Source organism: Podarcis tiliguerta (genome assembly GCF_965153285.1).
Source record: "Podarcis tiliguerta genome assembly, chromosome: 6".
Lineage (NCBI taxonomy): Eukaryota > Metazoa > Chordata > Lepidosauria > Squamata > Lacertidae > Podarcis > Podarcis tiliguerta.
Genome location: NC_139539.1, coordinates 25,264,569 through 25,282,801, shown reverse-complemented (window position 1 = coordinate 25,282,801; position 18,233 = coordinate 25,264,569). Strand labels below are relative to the sequence as shown.

At 43.9% G+C, this 18,233-nt stretch overlaps 1 protein-coding gene across 2 annotated transcripts in view; it reads right to left on the bottom strand.

Annotated features, from left to right (window-relative positions):
* Positions 1 to 17,033, bottom strand: part of ARHGAP40 (Rho GTPase activating protein 40) — a 37,337-nt gene extending 20,304 nt beyond the window's left edge. The window contains exons 1-2 of one of the 2 annotated variants that reach the window (XM_083446895.1): positions 16,435 to 17,033; positions 336 to 532 (exon numbers count right to left, since the gene is read on the bottom strand). In XM_083446895.1, the coding sequence (XP_083303021.1) occupies positions 336 to 532; positions 16,435 to 16,544 (307 nt within the window). In that variant the 5' untranslated portion in view covers positions 16,545 to 17,033. The remainder of the gene's footprint in view (positions 1 to 335; positions 533 to 16,434) is intronic. The other variant, XM_083446896.1, reaches the window with a different exon arrangement.
* Positions 17,034 to 18,233: the final 1,200 nt, after the last annotated feature.

Here is an 18,233-nt window from a genome sequence, read left to right as displayed (position 1 = left end):
CACGAAGCCTCCTCAGGGCAGGGAGAGCGTTCCTCCTGCTGCCCTGAAGAGGCTTTGCGTTGCTTTCGCTGAAGCCAGAACAGCAAGACGGATTGCTGTGCAGCAATCCCTCTTGCTGTTCTGGTTTCCGGGATTCAGAATATTTTTCTTCCTCCTCCAAAAACTAGGTGCATCTTATGGTCTGGTGCATCTTATAGAGCGAAAAATACAGTAAATAATAAAATATGCCTCCCCCCCTTTAAGCATCTTACTCAGCTGATGACTCCAGTAAACAGGCACTTTTGCATATTATTCTTTGTTCCCACAACTCAAGTGGAGCTACAGAAACTTTTTACCTTCTGGGGGTTTGGCATCTGTAAGGTTGCATTCATCCGGCTCACATTCGGTACTCTCTTTGATGCTCTCCACCTCTAGCCAAAAAGTATCCATTGCTAAGTTGCTGGAGGAATCTGCCCTGGAATGCCTGCATTCTGACTGCAGCAGCTCCGAGGAACTTTTCCGAGGAAAGCGGCTCATTCTGCAAGCACAATTTCTAATGAGGAGGGGAAAGCAAAGCAAATGGTTCAGAGACTGAAAAATATCTGCTTGGCATTCATGCTTACTGCGTGCACACACACACAAAAAACCCCCATCATTCTCCCTACAAAGATGACATCCAGAAAATAGATAAAATTCCAAAGTGTCTGATTTTTCTGTTTTTGTTTAGCGATAATGTGGACTGAAGGATGAAACCGAGCCCAGCCTTTTGACGTGAGTGGAGCTGCAACAATGCAAACTTCCTTGAACTGTCCTGTACATGACCTAGAAGGGAACACTCTGCGGAGAATGCAAAGGAAGCACCAGAGCTTCTGGTTCTTGGGAAAGATTCAGAGCTGATTTAAGCCTGTGAGAGTCAAAGCTTCCAAAACTTGAAGAGGAAAATCATTGCAATCCCAGGAAAATGAGAGTCTGACCTGGAAGCCTTTTAAATATGGCATAAGCACAAGAGGGGCTTCACTTCATTGGTCTCTATGTGTACCTATTTGGGTGCAGGGTGATGGGAGAGAACTAAGAATTGGTAGCACTTAGGGCCCACATAAAACTGAAGTGGGAGCTGAATATATGCGGTAGGCCTTTGACCTTGAAAAAGGCTATTTATTTTCATCTCCTTTCACTTTAAGCCACATACAACCCATTAAAGCACCCTGCCATACTCAACCCACAGGGGTTAGAATCATAGAATCATAGAGTTGGAAGAGACCACAAGGGCCATCGAGTCCAACCCCCTGCCAAGCAGGAAACACCATCAGAGCACTCCTGACATATGGTTGGGTAAACTTTTTCAGCCCAAGGGTCACATTGCCCCTTTTGCAAAACCCCCAGGGCTGCAGGCATGCAGTGGGCATTGTTACTTCTTAACTTCACGCATGCACACACATACAGTAATACCTCTGCGAACGTCCGCCCCGTCGACTGTCCATTTCAGCGAATGTCAGCGGCAAACCTGGAAGTACCAGAATGGGTTACTTCTGGGTTTGCCGCTCACGCATGCACAGAAGCGCAAACCACTCCACACGCGTGCGCAGAGTGGCGATTTGTTGAGTGTCCCTTTCATTGAGCGTCCAGGGCTCCGGAAGAGATCCCAGACTCAGGTTACAAACACCTCGGGTTACAGACTCCGCTAACCCGGAAGTAGTACCTTGGGTTAAGAACTGTACCTCAGGATGAGAACAGAAATCACACGGCGGCAGCATGGCAACAGCGGGAGGCCCCATTAGCTAAAGTGGTACCTCAGGTTAAGAACGGACCTCTGGAACGAATTAAGTTCATAATCAGAGGTACCACTGTACAGTGGTACCTCTAGTTGCGGACACGATCCATACACACTTCCGGGTTTGCCGCCTTCGTAAGCTGAAAAGACGCAACATGAACCTAACGCAACACGAGGTATGTCTGTACACCACACACATAATGGCTAATAGCAGTATGCCTCTGAATACCAGTTGCTCAGAAATGGAGATAGGCAGAGCGCTGTTGCACTCATATCTTGCTTCCCACACACCTCTGGTTGGCTATTATGAGAACAGGAGGCTGAACTAGATGAGTCATTGGCCTGATCCAGCAAGCTCTTATATTCTTAGCACAGTGCAGTCACAGAGCCCATCCCAGAGCTCAGGTGACCCATCTTAAATTCCCCTCATATTGCTGAAAGGCAAAGAGGAACCCCTCCATGCAGCCAGTGCTGCAATGGGGAGGGAAATCACAGTCACGTGAGGAGGAAAACCTCCTGCAGCCACCTTTCCTTTGGGGGCCAAAAAATTGCTACAAGATAATGATATATAGTCAAACTCACTCAAGAACGATTAAATCATCCAGAATGATTGTATACTATTTGCCTCCTTAATTCATTTGAAACAATATGTCTTGAGGTCACTTAGTTCAAAGCATTTGTAATTCATTTCCCACTGCATTCAGCTTTCATAAAACCTGCCTAAACTCACCCACAAATCCAAACTTTTTGTTATTTAATGATTTATACCAAATCAATAATTTCCCATTGCAACTTACATACACAGCTAAGACAATGCAGCAAGAAAACACAAAATGAAGTTGTCCAAATCAGGCAGGAAAAGCTTCAGCATTGACAGGAAAAGTCATCTACCAATGTCATCATTCCATCCTGCCAAAAAGTTTGGAAAGTAGGGCAGGTTTCACCTGGTGCCTTGGGAATAGTAGGGTGAGCACCAGGCAAAAGTGTTTGCAAGAGTTACCAACAATGACAAGCCACACTCCTGAAGCTGGTGGACCTCAAAAGCAGGACCTATCTGACTACGTCTACACTTTGATAGGTTCATCTGCGAGCAGGTGGTGCTTCAGATAATCTGGGTCCTAGGCTATTTGTGGTTTGACAGGCAAACAAAACAAAACAACGGTACAGTGCATTGTGCCTGGAAACCACTCAGGAGCCAAGAAGGTCTTTCAATACTGACAATATCTGATCAATTCCAACTTCATAACCTTCCTCTCCCATTTTGTTTCTGAACTTTCTTCACAAGCAGCCCCGTGTATAATGCATTACAACAGGCATTTCAAGATTCTGTTTAATTTCACAATAATTGTTTATTGTCTTATTGTCCCCTTTTCTGATGTTTTTTTTTTTTTAAGAAGGGGGAATAATTAAGCAGTGTAGAAATATCTCGAATAAATAAATAACATTAAAATAATCATAATCCAATGTAGGCATCGCCAGGCATTGGTAACTGTGACAAAATTGGTATTTCAGGAGAGGGCACCGTGAGGCAAAGATACCACATAAGCAAGCCATAACCACGTTGAGCATATGTGGACACAAAGCTTTACTTCTACAAAGAGTGAAGTCTCTTGTGCCTGTATCAGCTTGCCCTAAAAGGTGTTCTCCAGAGCTCACAGCTAGTTCTCTGACTTAGTCTCACACCAACACTCCAGCTTCCCTTCCCTTGAAGGGCACAGACCCAGATGATATCTTCCTTAGCTGAGGTAGGGAGGGCAAGAAAGGTATGCCTCTACTAAGAAGGATGTCATGAACCAGGGCCCTAATCCCACCTCCTCAGCGAAAGAGGCCCAAGGAAGTGCCTCACTCTCACACCTGAAATAAGATGTGCTGAATAGATCTTGTGCTGTGCCAAAACTGTCTTCCAATTTCTCTTCACCTGCAAAAGGCGTTTTTGTATTTCTGCCTCTTTTGCAGTACACTTAAGAATTTGCAAATGTTTGATTTATCCGGCGCTCTGCAGTTTCTCTGGCTGCACACCATTCCTGAACAAACCAACATAGAATCATAGAATCATAGAATCATAGAGTTGGAAGAGACCACAAGGGTCATCGAGTCCAACCCCCTGCCAAGCAGGAAACACCATCAGAGCACTCCTGACATATGGCTGTCAAGCCTCTGCTTAAAGACGTCCAAAGAAGGAGACTCCACCACACTCCTTGGCAGCAAATTCCACTGTCGAACAGCTCTTACTGTCAGGAAGTTCTTCCTAATGTTTAGGTGGAATCTTCTTTCTTGTAGTTTGGATCCATTGCTCCGTGTCCGCTTCTCTGGAGCAGCAGAAAACAACCTTTCTCCCTCCTCTATGTGACATCCTTTTATATATTTGAACATGGCTATCAAACAAAACAAACAAAAGACCCATGGGAGAAGTTACCACATCACATCATCCACTTTTAATTGAAGTGAGAGAAGCCACAAAGGTAGCTCCTGTGTGGGAAGGGACAACAAAACAGTTCCCCCACACACACATTGTGCTGAGAAGGTAGTACCCATCATTGAAATCCAGTACCATAGCTACCAGTAGGCTGCCATCACCTCCACACTCAGGGGTTCCTAAAGTAAGCAGTTCCCCATTCACAGTGAAATCCTCATTCATTGTGGGGATGGAGACAGCCACTTGAATCTGCTAGTCGTCAGAACAACGTCCAAATTCAATTTGCCCAGCTTTCAGTACCGCTCAAAGCTCTCCATGCTGCTCCTTCCGATTATCAAAGACCTAAACTTGACTTTGCCTGGGCACATTTCTGGAACCTCACCCATAGCGGCCATTTATATTTGACTTTTATATTGGAACCAGAGTTGTGTTCTCGGGCCTTTCTGGAATTTGACTCTGGCCCAGCTCTGCTCACTGGAGCCAGGACTTGACTTTGAACCTAGAACCAGTGCTGCCCCACCTGTGCTAGACTAGCTCCCCAACAGCGATCGCTGCCTGGAAGACAGGCTGAGCCTTCCAGCTATTTGCTAGCTATTGGGAGAGTATCTTACCAGCCAGTCAACAGATAGCTTTAAAAGTCAATGAGACAAATCCTTGGAGGATAGGGAAATCAATGGCTACAACTATATGCAAAATCCAGCATGCTCCTGGGGAACAGCAGCAAGAGCAGGGTTAGTGCCTTCATTTCCTGCTTGTGTGCTTTCTCTAGGTACTCGATAGGCCGCTACAGGATAAAGGACAATGGACCAGATTTTTAAGGATGCTAATCAGGCAGGACAAAACTTCTGCTAAGTTATCCACTTCCAATTTTATGTAGACTAAAGCACTCCTGGTAGGAAGATGTAGGTCATTATAACTCATTAAAAAGATACCCAAATTTTAAACCATCACATCCTATGGCAGGGGTCAGCAAACTTTTTCAGCAGGGGGTCGGTCCACTGTCCCTCAGACCTTGTGGGGGGCCGGACTATAATTTTTTTTGGGGGGGGGGATGAACGAATTCCTATGCCCCACAAATAACCCAGAGATGCATTTTAAATAAAAGTGCACATTCTACTCATGTAAAAACACCAGGCAGGCGCCACAAATAACCTAGAGATTCATTTTAAATAAAAGGACACATTCTACTCATGTAAAAACATGCTGATTCCCAGACCATCCGTGGGCCAGACTTAGAAGGCGATTGGGCCTGATCCGGATTGGGCCTTTGTTTACCTACTCATGTCCTATGGCAATGAGTTACAGGGACTAACCATGCATAGAGAAGGAGTGCAACTTTAAACTTGTTGCATTTGAATGCCTTTGCTCACTAATAGTATCAGTCATGGAAGAATCTGCTTTGTGCTACATTTTCAGAGAATTATGCTTTCAAAAAAAAAATTGAACACACACTTCAAAGTTGCTGTTTCTGATGTAGATGAGAATCTGCTCTGTTTTATGGAAACACAATGTATGTGATTCAAGAAATCCTTTGACAAATAAGCAACATCTGGAAACATGGAGGTTGTTGAATCAACGTGTGTGTCAGTGAAGTTAAGTCAAATTCCCTTTGAAGGCAGCAAGGAAGGAACACTGAGTGATGTCTGGCAAGTAGCAATTTAGATAAAGTGCAGATTATTCTGGCAATGAAACATTGGGGGCAGCTGCTACAATAGCACAGTGGGGAAGAGGGTTAGAAGAAGATGACTAAATCAAGTCCACTTGAACTCTCATATTTTAATTTTCGATTTTTTATTTTTATTTTAAAAAACCTTATTGGGTAATCCAAACCCCTGTCAAGTAGGAAGGCCATGATGTCACCAGTGGTTCCCAGGCTGGGTCAACCCCTGCCCTCTGCCCAGATGCTCCATTTCCAGGCTTTATAAAGAGTACACTAGCAGTAGTTCTGCCTGTGGGCAGAGCAGGGAGCATCATTCCATAGGCAGGGAGCTGTTCTGAGCTGAGTGAAGGGAGAACTTCACCCTATCCGACACACATGAAGTCGACTGCGAGTTTGGATTGAACCCTTAAGTGCTGGCGTTGCATTGCCCCCAATCCAACAACCAAGTCGCATATAGCACTGCCCTCATTTCTATGCACTGATGTTTTAGGAATAGCATGTATTAAAGGTAAAGGTAAAGGTACCCCTGCCCGTACGGGCCAGTCTTGACAGACTCTAGGGTTGTGCGCCCATCTCACTCAAGAGGCCGGGGGCCAGCGCTGTCCGGAGACACTTCCGGGTCACGTGGCCAGCGTGACAAAGCCGCATCTGGCGAGCCAGCGCAGCACACGGAAACGCCGTTTACCTTCCCGCTAGTAAGCGGTCCCTATTTATCTACTTGCACTTAGAGGTGCTTTCGAACTGCTAGGTTGGCAGGCGCTGGGACCGAACGATGGGAGCGCACCCCGCCGCAGGGATTCGAACTGCCGACCTTTCGATCGGCAAGCCCTAGGCGCTGAGGCTTTTACCCACAGCGCCACCTGCGTCCCTGCATGTATTACACAGCAGCATTTTTCCTGCAGCAAATGCATACATTTTGGAAGTCAAAACCTGGGCCTGTCAACGCTATGATAACAGCCTTTACCAAAGGTGTCATGGACTTTGAAGACACTCAAACTCAGGACGCAAGGGAGAAACGTGCTAGGAGGAAGGCACGCTTGGCAAATCCACACCGTGATCAACTCCCGCTCGGAAACCAATGTCCCCACTGTGAAAGGACGCGTGGATCCATTATTGGCCTCCACAGTCACTTACGGACTCATTGTTAAAACCGTGTTTATGGAAGACAATCTTACTCGGCTACGAGTGATCGCCAAAGAAAGAGAAGAAAGAAGACATAGCTCTGCCCTAAATCTCATTATATGTGCTTAAGGACCCAGAACACAAGTGGTTAGCTGTTAATTTCCTATCCAAACTGTCGTCGTTGTCTTCTTCTTCTTCTACTTCTTCTTCTTCTTCTTCTTCTTCTTCTTCTTCTCAACCTGGTTTGTGGTGTGCCTGTAAGAAATTAAGTCATCCAAGCAGATGAATCCCATGCTTATTATGTCAGATGTGGTGTTCAAAGAAGATTACTCCCAGCTAAGGATGCAGAGAATTGCAATCTAGGGTTGTGTGTGCATTACTACTTACTTTGCATCCAGCGTACTCCCTCTGCTAGTTTTTGAAGTCATATACACATGATGGTAGCCACAAACCACATCATTCCTTCACTTACTGGAGATCTATTGCTTTTGATGTGTTTCCCCCCCTCTCTCTAACCCGCTTCAATCCAACTAGAAACCTTAGGCCACAGTCACGTTGAACTTAAGACATACGTGCACATTTGAGACAGCAATCACACGTGTGCTCATAAGTGCACATGTGCAAATGACAGCTTCATAAACAGGAGTTCGGGGCATGTGTGTCTGAATAGGCCGTGCATATTGGGTGATGATGATATCCCCACTTCCACTTACGATGTGTACAGCACCATGCAAATATGACTTGAAACGCAGAAGGCGAAAACAGATTTGCTGCATTTTAAGCCACTAATGTGTACATAACCCTAGAGGACATTTCCAGTTGCTAACTCAACATTAGAGCCCATCAAGTAACTTTCAATATTCATCACCTTAAAAACAGACCCCAAAAAAGGGAAAAGATGCACACGAGGCCAAAATATGCCCTTTGCACTGGTTACTGACCAGTAAACATAAGCCAAGGTTGCTATGCAGTCGGTTGTTCCAAGGTTGAATCATTCCACCCAAATAGATGCTCCCCGCCCCCGCAAGCTATTGGAATCCTGCCTTGTGTTTCTCAACGCCCTTTCCACATGGAGGATGGAATTAGACAGCCTTCCAGTTCAGCAGCTGCGTTAATAGAGCATTTCCTCTTATTGTTCTCAACTGCTTTAAAGGGTAGACTTGCTTGCCACAAGCAGAAGCCAACAATAATGTGATCCACTTCACAGTGGTTCCAACTTAGCTTGCAATAAAAACGGAAATGGTGACGGCGACATCTCAAAGACATTCATGCCAATGACACTGGAAGAACATTCCGAATACTAGAGTAATTTCTAGGGGCAAAGTACCTCCACTGTCTACCTTTGAATGGCAGTTGTGGTCATTGTGGGAACAGGATGCTGAACTAAATGGTCCTTTAGCCTGATGCTATCAGAACTTAAGCAGAAAGGATTTATTCAGACACAGCTGAGCAAGGAGCCCGGTGAAAGCTTGACCATTCAAGTGGATCAGGCCACAAAGTTGTGTATACACAGTACACACACCACACATATAACCAGGGAAGGATTTGGTAAAGAGGGGCGCGGAGAGTTGTAGGAAGTCAGAGGAAATGACAGACAGCTTCAAAAATTCAGCTCTTCCGCCAACCTTCAACTAGTCTCTCAAGGTCAAATAATCAGTTAGCAGAGACAGGATGGATGAAAGGGATAAAAAAAAAAGAGCAAGGGGGAGGGGGTTAATGAAGTGGGAAACTAAGTCCCTCTTTAATTTGCTTCCAAGTTTATGCCTGGAGCACTCTCGTTGCAATAACGGATTGTACTAAGCAATTACTTAAGCCTACATTGGCCTGATCAACAGATACAAGGTCTTCCTTGCAGTGCAGAAACTTTGCAGCAATAACAACAACAATAATCATAAAAGAGGTGGGGAAAGCAGCCAAGTGAGAAAACAGGAAGATATGTGCCTTGGAGAGTTAAAAGTTGGAGACAGTGGAGAGGGAGGGAAGAAAAGTTGGGGTGTGCAGATCAACAGGGGCACAGGCAAGGGGAGATATGGTGATAGGGCAGGAGTGAGTAACATTCCCTTGTGGGGATCTGGGCAGGACCCAGTAGCCGAAATGAGAAGCAGCAGTGGATCCAACGCCTATCTTTGTACAGTAGGATACTTTCTGCCCATGCAAAACACAAGAGGGTTCTACACACACACACACCTCTATTCAGCAAGGAGGAGATGTCCAGGGCACATTCCAGCCAGGCAAAAAGTAGGGCTTACTTCAGATGATGCCACAGTAACTTGGCTGTTGTATAGAGATTTCTACATGAAAGATTCAAAGCACATGGCATCTCCCAAAGAATCCTGGGAGCTGTAGTTTGCTCTTTACAAGATCTACAATTGCTATAGCCCCCTTCACAAACTACAGTTCCCAGGATCCTTTGGGAGATTGCCATGTGTTTTGAATCTTTGGTGTGGAGATCTCCATACAACAGGTAGAACATTGGCCTGACCTAGCAGGCTCTAATGTTTTTACAGGCTTTTTTTTTACCTGGCAACCCTCTATTTCTGACACAGCTGCATGCAACAGAATTACAATCAAGAATGCAAAAGGCTAGCAACTGCTAAGGACCTGTTCGGTATAGATGCTGTATTAGAACAGTGTGGAGATGACAGCCCATTATCTGCAACCAGGACTGTTGCCTCTCCACAAACATCTGCAGTTCCCAGAGGCTATTGGTGCAGCCTCTGGCACTGTTATCGCACAACATGCCAAATACTGGCTTAGTAGGACTATGCATACACAGAATCGTAGAGTTGGAAGTGACTCTATGGCTCATCTAGTCCAACCAGCACATGCAACTGTCCCATACAGGGTTCGAACTTCTGGGCTCTTAACATTGGTTCACTGTACCAGTGGCCTGGTTCACACAGCATGCTAAGCTAAACCTTGGTTTTGTGAGATTGCACAAACAGGTGGGCTCCTGTTTGGGCTCCAGAGCCGACCTGCTCCTCCCAGATCCTTTTTGCTGCCGGTTTGGCTTAGCAGGCCACTGGAACGGAGACTCAAGGTTGTGTGAAGGCAAACCTTGGCTTTGCTTAGTGTGGAGCCCTAGAGAGTAGCAAAGCGGATGCGACTTCCCCTCCAGGAATCTGCACATTTGCATGGTCCTGCTAAGCTAAAGTGTGGCTTAGTATGTTGTGTGAATCTGCTCAGGCAAAGCTTAAGAATCAACTTGAGACACAAGCAAGCTCGTGGACTTGACTGTTGTCCCCACACATTGCTTGTTGTCTGATTTCACATTTAGATGCATCACTTCCTTCAGGTCTTGGGAGGTAACTGATTCAAAGAATTGGTTCCCTTTGCTGCTGGAATGCTGTTTTATGATGCTTATCTGCTTTATGGTTTTACATTACAAGATGCCAGTGGAGGTTAGTTCCTTTTTAAATTGCATTTTATCCTACCCTTCTGAAGACCTCAGAGGAGCACGCTCAGAGGACCTGTTGATGGCATTTTACCATTGTACTGTGGAGAGTGTATTAACTTATGGTCTGTGTGTGTGGTTTGGGAGCTGAACGGTCAGGGAAAAACAATGCTGTCCAGGGTTATAAAGACTGTGGAGAGAATAATTGGGTGCACTCTTCCCACCTTGGATCAAATCTATGCTTCCGGGTGCCATAAGAAAGCTGCAGAGATAGCGCAGGATAGTGCACACCCCGGAAATGATCTCTTTCAGCTTCTGCCTTCTGGAAGAAGGTACAGGGTTATAAGGACTCGGACTAGCCGCCTGAGAAACAGTTTCTACCCAAATGCGATTTTGGTTTTAAACACAGTATAAGGAGTCTCTATGGGAGTATATTGTATTTAAAAATGGGGTATCAGAGTTTTTAGGGGGCTAACCAGGTTGGGATAGCTGGGATAGCAGGCTTGTTGGGTTTTGAATGTTTTATGTAGATTTTTCAATTTTGTTGTTCTGTATGGGACAACAACAATAAAGATTATCGTATTGTTCCACTCTTCCACCTCCCTTCATGTTATTCTCACAAACCCTGCAAAGGAGGTCAGTCAGAATACGGGCAAATGGCCATCCAATAGTTTTAACAGATCTAAATTCAGGTCTAATTCCACTATAAGTGGCTCTTGTATGCAGCCACTAGTTCAACAAAGCAACACAACAGGTTAAGAATTTCATAGATCAAAATTCCAATACTATAGATACCTATTTCCAAATGGATGTCAAGGAACATTCCATCTATCACAGAGTGCTTTAATAGATGTTGAGATTATACCCTGATGGCCAAGCTAAGGTATCTCATCAGAGCAAGAGAACATAATTTCTTTCTCATACACATTTCCTGACTGAATGTATTTATTCAACATTGTAGAACGCAAGGCTGATCCTTGTATAATAGTTATGACTTCATAATTTTTTGAGAATGAAAATGAAATTGTTTAATCAGCATATGTGTGACCACTGATTTTGAGCTAAGGAATATAGCCATATATGACCTGTGGCTTAATGGAAGCTCTTTCTTCCCTTTCTCCCTGTTTGGCGTTATTAATTATGCCTGGATTTTTCTTTTTATCTTGGTGAATTTCCTTGTAAAATAAATAAAACTCCAATAAGTAGACATGCTCAAAGCAGGGCTCTGAGGTGTTCCACAAATGCCAATTCAGTGTTAACGTGGATGGAAACTGTTAGCGTAAAAGGATAAAAAGATTAGGCAATGAACGGGGAGGTGAAGTAATTGTGTAACAGCCACAGGGCAGTTCTCACCACTCCCAGTTCTGTTTTTCCCTATATGAACTAGGGTGGCTGTTGCCTCTACAGGCACAAATGGCATTCAGTTTCTCAACATTTGTGGCAACTAGGTCAACCAAAAGGAGAGCACCTGCTTATCAAATTTATGAGCCAAGTCAAAATCAAAGGGTAGTGAGACAGGACTACCTTCACTTCCAAATCAATGTATTAATGGCATTGGCACCTGCTAAATGTAACCCTGACAGGCTACTTAGCCAGTTACAAAATGCACGGGCTTTCTCACAGTTCAGAGAAGAACTTCTCTCAAAGGAAGCCCATGCAGCTGAGAGCCCCTCTGCAAAGTCATCCCCGATGCGCCAAGGAACTGGATGCTGAATGAGCTGTGTCCTCCATTTCCTGTTACACTGATTTATCAATAACGAAGGGGTAAAAATGAAACAGCTTTTACTACGTATATGATGATCTCCTGCTTTCTCTGCTGCTGAGCCAAAAGCACAATGTGGGGCGATTTGTATTTCCTCCAAGATCAGTGTTTGTTTGTTTTTTGCCTAACCTCACCTCTTCCTTGCTTCACCTGACAACAAACAGCAGCTTTTCTTCCTCAATTTGAAGAAGTTTTTGCAGTTTTGAACTACAGTCATACCTCGGGATAAATATGCTTCAGGTTGAGCACTTTTGGGTTGCACTCCACGGTGACCCGGAAGTAACGGAGCGCGTTACTTCTGGGTTTTGCCACTCGGCCATGCGCAGATGGTCAAAATGACGTCACACACATGTGCGGAAGAGGCGAAATGCGACCTGCGCAGACGCACTGTCGTGTCTTACGTTCTGTTTGGGATGTGAACAGGGCTCCGGAACGGATCCCGTTCACATCCCGAGGTACCACTGAACTTCAAAACTGTTTTGGAAACAGTGTGGCTCAAGTTGTAAGACGGTTGGATGGGATGTGGAAGGCAAACATCTAGGTTCCCTCTTAAGCTCAGCTGCCAATTCCTTGACTAGACTTCGGTAAATCAATAGATGTACAATAAAGGCCTTTGTCCCAGTCATCTAGAGGAGGTGGGGGAGAGAAGACGACTTCTAATGCTCTATCTGGGGCTTCTCTTGCACGTGATCTAGAATCACAGCATCATGGAATTGCAGAGTTGATCATCTTCTAGTCCAATCCTGTGCAATGCAAGCATCTGCTGCTGTCCCATACGTGGATCGAACTTGCAACCTTGGCATTATCAGCACCATGCTCCCACCAATTGAGCTATCCAGGCTGAAGAAGCTACAGTTAGTGTGCAAAATGGTGCAGCACGATTGCTGGCAGGAGTGAGACCCTGTCGCGGCTTGGGACTGGTTTACCTACAGGACCACCTTACCCCTTACATGACTTGACCACTTCAAACTGCGAAAATGGCAGTGTTACATAACTGCCACACAATACTCCTTCTGCATTAGTAAGAAACTGATCTTTTAGTATGGAACTCCCTGCCTGTTGCCATCAGGCAGACACTTTCACTTTTTGGCACCTTATAAAAACATTTTTGTTTAGGCAAGCCTACTCAGATATCTGGAATTCTGGCATGTGTTTTAATCTCTGCTTCTCTTATCATTAATTTTATTTATTTATTTATTTATTTATTGTTTTATATAGCTGTTCTTGACTGATCACTTTATTGTTTTATTCTTTTTGCTTATTCTTTTCTGTGTGTTTTTTACAATCAAAAGGAAGTCTTTTATTTGGTTGTTTGTATTGTTGTATGTTATGCTCACTGTATGTTATGTTATGTTCATGTTTAATGAAGGTGGATTTGTGTATGGGGGGATGGGGGTTTATGTTATGTTGTAAATAAAATTCAAATCAAATTAAAAATTACAATCAAACGGCATACTGTATAAATATTATGAAACAAACAAACAAAGGGTTCAAAAGCAGCTGAGCACACTGTTTCAATACTTGTCTGACCCTGCAGGGTGCTTGCTATAACTCATGCTAGTCAACCAATGCATAACTAATACACACACTGAGATGTTGGCAGACTTTCGCTGGCAAGTGTAGGAGTGATCCAGGGAGAGAGGAAGTTGCATACCTTTCCTCACTCGGTAGAGAAGGAGACTCTTAATCTCAGGGTTGTGAGTTCAAGCCACACGCTGGGCAAAAGATTCCTGAACTGCAGGGGGTTGGACTAGATGGCCCTTGTGGTCCCTTCCAACTCCACAATTCTATGTATCTAAAATTCACTGAGAGGCCTGATGGGACACTAGTGGTGCCACTGAAATGAAAGGAAAGTCAGAATCTGAAAGGTTTTTAAAGAGGAACCTTTATGATTCCTTCCTCTCCCCTCCACCAAATCCCTCTGGAATTTCTTTCCAAAGGAGGCCTTTCTCACTTCCCACACCTCACAAGTTTGGAAGGGTAACCACCGTTTTCCAGTTGGGTTTTAAACAGCATGTGCTTTGAATATCAGGCCTTGTAGTCATTTCGATACATGTCTAACACGCTCTTCTACCAGAAAGTATAACATGTATAATGTACAAATAATGCTATTCTCCTTTTTCATTCTTAGACAGAAAGCCTTTCCCACCATATTTAGACCAGCCCACTGCCCTCCAGCTGTTTTGTACTACAGTTCCCATCAGCCCCAGCTGGTGCGTGTGTGCAGGGCTGATGGGACTTGTAGTCCAAAACAGCTGGAGGGTGCCTGGCTGGCTTAGACTGTTATGGTGATGAAGCCGGTTTAGACTGTTTTGCAACTAACTTGATCAGTACAAAACCTATCATATAATTTAATATGGTTTTGCAACCCCATCCTTCAGAGGTGACCAAATTTCTACCATATAACAATGGAGGCATTCTCTCTCTCTCTCCCCCCCCCCCCCATTTTTGGGAAGCATTTGCTGCTCAAGAACATTGGGAAACAGAAACCATTCCGGCTCAGTGATTAGCAAGGAATGATGTAAACAGAAGAGGAATAAACTATTTCCAATGCCACCAAAACAGAACCCAAGAAGGATCCACTTAAGCTGCATGCTTAAAGAGATTTGCGGGCCATGCAAATTAAAAGCACAGATCCATAAGCTCCTTGCAGTCACCATTCCCCCCCACCCCCAGATGGAGAGGGGTCAGTTTGGCTCACAAAACCAAATCCAGACTTCAGCGCTGCACCTGCCACTTAGAAGTACATCTTCTTTGAAGCGAGATGTACAGATGGGGTTAAATTCAGGGTCACAGACAAAGAGAAAAAGGGATAGGTGTTTATTTTAAGGCTTATCTCGAAGACAAGTTAACCCCGCCACAAAAATGCACCAAATAGTTTCTGCATGAAGTTTGGTCACCTTGTGGAATGTGACCGAGTCAGGTTTTTTTGAATTGTGAGAAAATGCAGCACAGCTGGCACTCAGTCGGTGTGCTGACACTAGAAATACAGGCTTCATCAACCTGAATTTGGGAGGGTGAGGAGGAGAGGGAGATGATGCAAGGGAATCTGGATCAATAACCACAGCTTTAGTAACAGTTCTTGGAAAGAATAGCACTGAAGACTGCGGGGTTCAACAAGGCTAGGCATCTTAATGGCAATCCAGTACGGATGCTGTGGTTACTACGACACTAATTGAACATGTGGCCATTCAGAAGAGCAATTAAACTATTGGGATTTTTGGCATATCCTTTTGCAAGCATCATGTAGTCACAGGCACCATCAATCATGCCTGCAAATACGTAACAGAGTATTCATTATGCAAGCACTGGGTGACTTACATGCATGCATGCATGATTTCAATTTAAGCAGTATATTTGAATTTCCATCATCAGGCTTTGGTTAATACTAAAATCCCATACATGATGCAGTTTGAGGCAAAAAGAACAACAGATATATTGAAAAAATAAAAAAAACCCACAGTCATCTTAAACTGTGCCATCTAAAGTTTTCAAAATGAAGTAGACCCTCCTCTTATTTTATTTGCCATTGCTTCTTGACAATTTCCCATAAGCCCATCCTTCAAGTCATGACTTCCCCACCCAAAAACCCGAAACTAGCCTGTTAGAATGAGAAGTATATAAAGCAAAGAAAAAACTCCTGGTAACAAATGCCTGTCAAAACAAAAACAAAACTACCAAACTTGTATTGATGTATCAATCTGCCTAATATTAATATGGGAAATGAAAAGTACTTCCCAAGTCAGAGTGCATGATACCACAATACCACAATAAATATACAGACACTGTGATCCTAAGTACCGGTATATCTCCTTGGAAGCTTGTCCAGCTGCTTTCACTGGACCCAACAAGCAAACAAAGGTGCTGAGAAATGTAGCCTATGTATATCTTATATAAAAACTCTGGGCGTACTCCCACATTTGGCTCTAAACTATGATTGAGACAATTTCAGTCCATTAGAAGTTATGCTATCCCCTTTACTTCCCTTTACTCAGAAACAGTTTCCAAGACAAGTTATCATTTCTTTAATAAGGGTTTATGCAGTAGTTTCTAACACTGAAACAACTTTTTGCATTTCCTGAAACAGACTACTAAGAAGCTCATTAAAAATGCACCAATTTAGACTGTGATTGCAAAAAAACAGACAAATAAGCGATATCAATTACCGGTAATTGCTACAATCTTTGCGTACTGAGTTTTATTAGTCTCTTAAATTTGGGATTTCCCATTTGATTACACTACCAGCAGAGCACAATAACTCCATGCCACCTTCTACGCTAGTGTAAATCACCAAAAAGGAGGCATCCCAAAACAAAGATGTGAGAATTACCTGCAAACACCTGGATGACCAGAAGGCTGGATTGGCTGCAGTAGGACCTGAGGTCTAGGAATGCGAGTCCTAACAAATCCGGACCTGCCATGCTTTCCAAATTTATCCATATCCCTTTATACAGAGTACAAATTGCTCTTCTCGGCGGAGAGAAACACCAAACACCAGTCCATCTGTGTCTCTCTTCAAATAGTCCCAGAACAGAGTAAGTTCCTGGAACACTTTTGGATTGTTGAGCAGCTGACTGCAGCAAACGCAACAGGGCTGCAGCACCACCCAGTCACCTCTCAGGAATGCTGCTAATTAGACGGCAAATCCTCCTCCTTCTCCTCCTCTCATATACGGCAGGGTGAGAACGGAGAGATAAAAATCTAGCCAACATACCCATGACTTCGGTCCAAGAACAGTCATCAGCCACCTCGTGCTTGGAAGGCTCATAAAGAAGGCACAAGCTGGAAATGCAAGGCTTTACCGGTGACAGGCGAAGCCAGCAGAATCCAAACTTTGACTGCTTTGGGGCAATCTCTTGTCGGCTGCGAGGCGGGAACAAAACGGGAAATACCTGTCCATGCCAGGTCAATCTACAACCAAGTTTAGCCCCGACAAATGCTATCAGGGTACAGACAGTTACTTTTGGTAGTCAGACGGCAGGGAGTGAAAAGCTTAAATATTACACTTTAAAGGCTCTGGTACGGCTCCAGAAGTCATGCCTACAACTAGAAGATCCAGAAAGACAAGAAAGACACACACACTACTCAAAAAGACGGCACGGTGCCTTTGTCTGAAGTCTGCTTCTTCACAATTTGGCCGTGTACACACATTTAAAACAGATTTCTCTTCTCTCCCTCTAGCCCGCAAAAGTAAAAACTGGGAACTGTAGTTCGTGCTGGCAATTGTAGCTCTCGGAGGGGTAAAGTTCCCAGGGTTTTTGGTAGGGATGTACTTTAAATATATGATGTGTAGGAACCCCAGATCTCATTATGATAAACATATCCCGCATGTTTCCAACAAGTCTTTTAAGTGGAGATCATTATCCCAGTCTGCATCTGTCTCAGAACTATTTTTAACTGACTTTATAGATTTATTTTTTAAATGTTTGCATTTTGTTAATAAATGTGATTGTTTTACAAATGAAGCTGTTTTGTTATTACTATTATTATTACTTATTAAATGTGTATACCACCCTTCGTTTGAAGATCTCAGGGCAGTTCACAGCATAAAATACAGAATAAAACCACAAAGAACATAACCAGAAACAAAACAAAACACACACCCTCTTGCAAACACATTTAAAAGGACATAGACTGTTAATCAGTCCAAGGCCTGGTTGAAGAAGAACGTTTTCGCATGGCGCTTACAGATGTATAATGAAGTCGCCATTTGAACACTTCTTTTAATTTATGGTTGTAACCATTTTGTTTTAGAATCGTTTTGTTGTAACCTTCCCTGGGACCTTATGCGAAGGGTGGGTAAGAAATCTAATCTCTCTCTCTCTCTCTCTCTCTCACACACACACACACACACACACACCCCTCTATATATTTCACAAGAGAAGCAACCTTAAAATATGTAAGATGGCACCTTTCCCTTATATCAATGCCTGCTGGTATAACATGACATCTTGTCAATTTTCATTTTACATCTTAATCAGGTGCAATGGAAGGAGAGCCAACTCTCTCACACATTATAATGAGAGAAAGACGGCTCAAGCAAAATCTTTTCCCAACACACAGGTATTTGTTACTTTGAGGAAAGAGGCCTAGTCTGGGTCTACACTGCTAATATCATAGGCTCTTAGG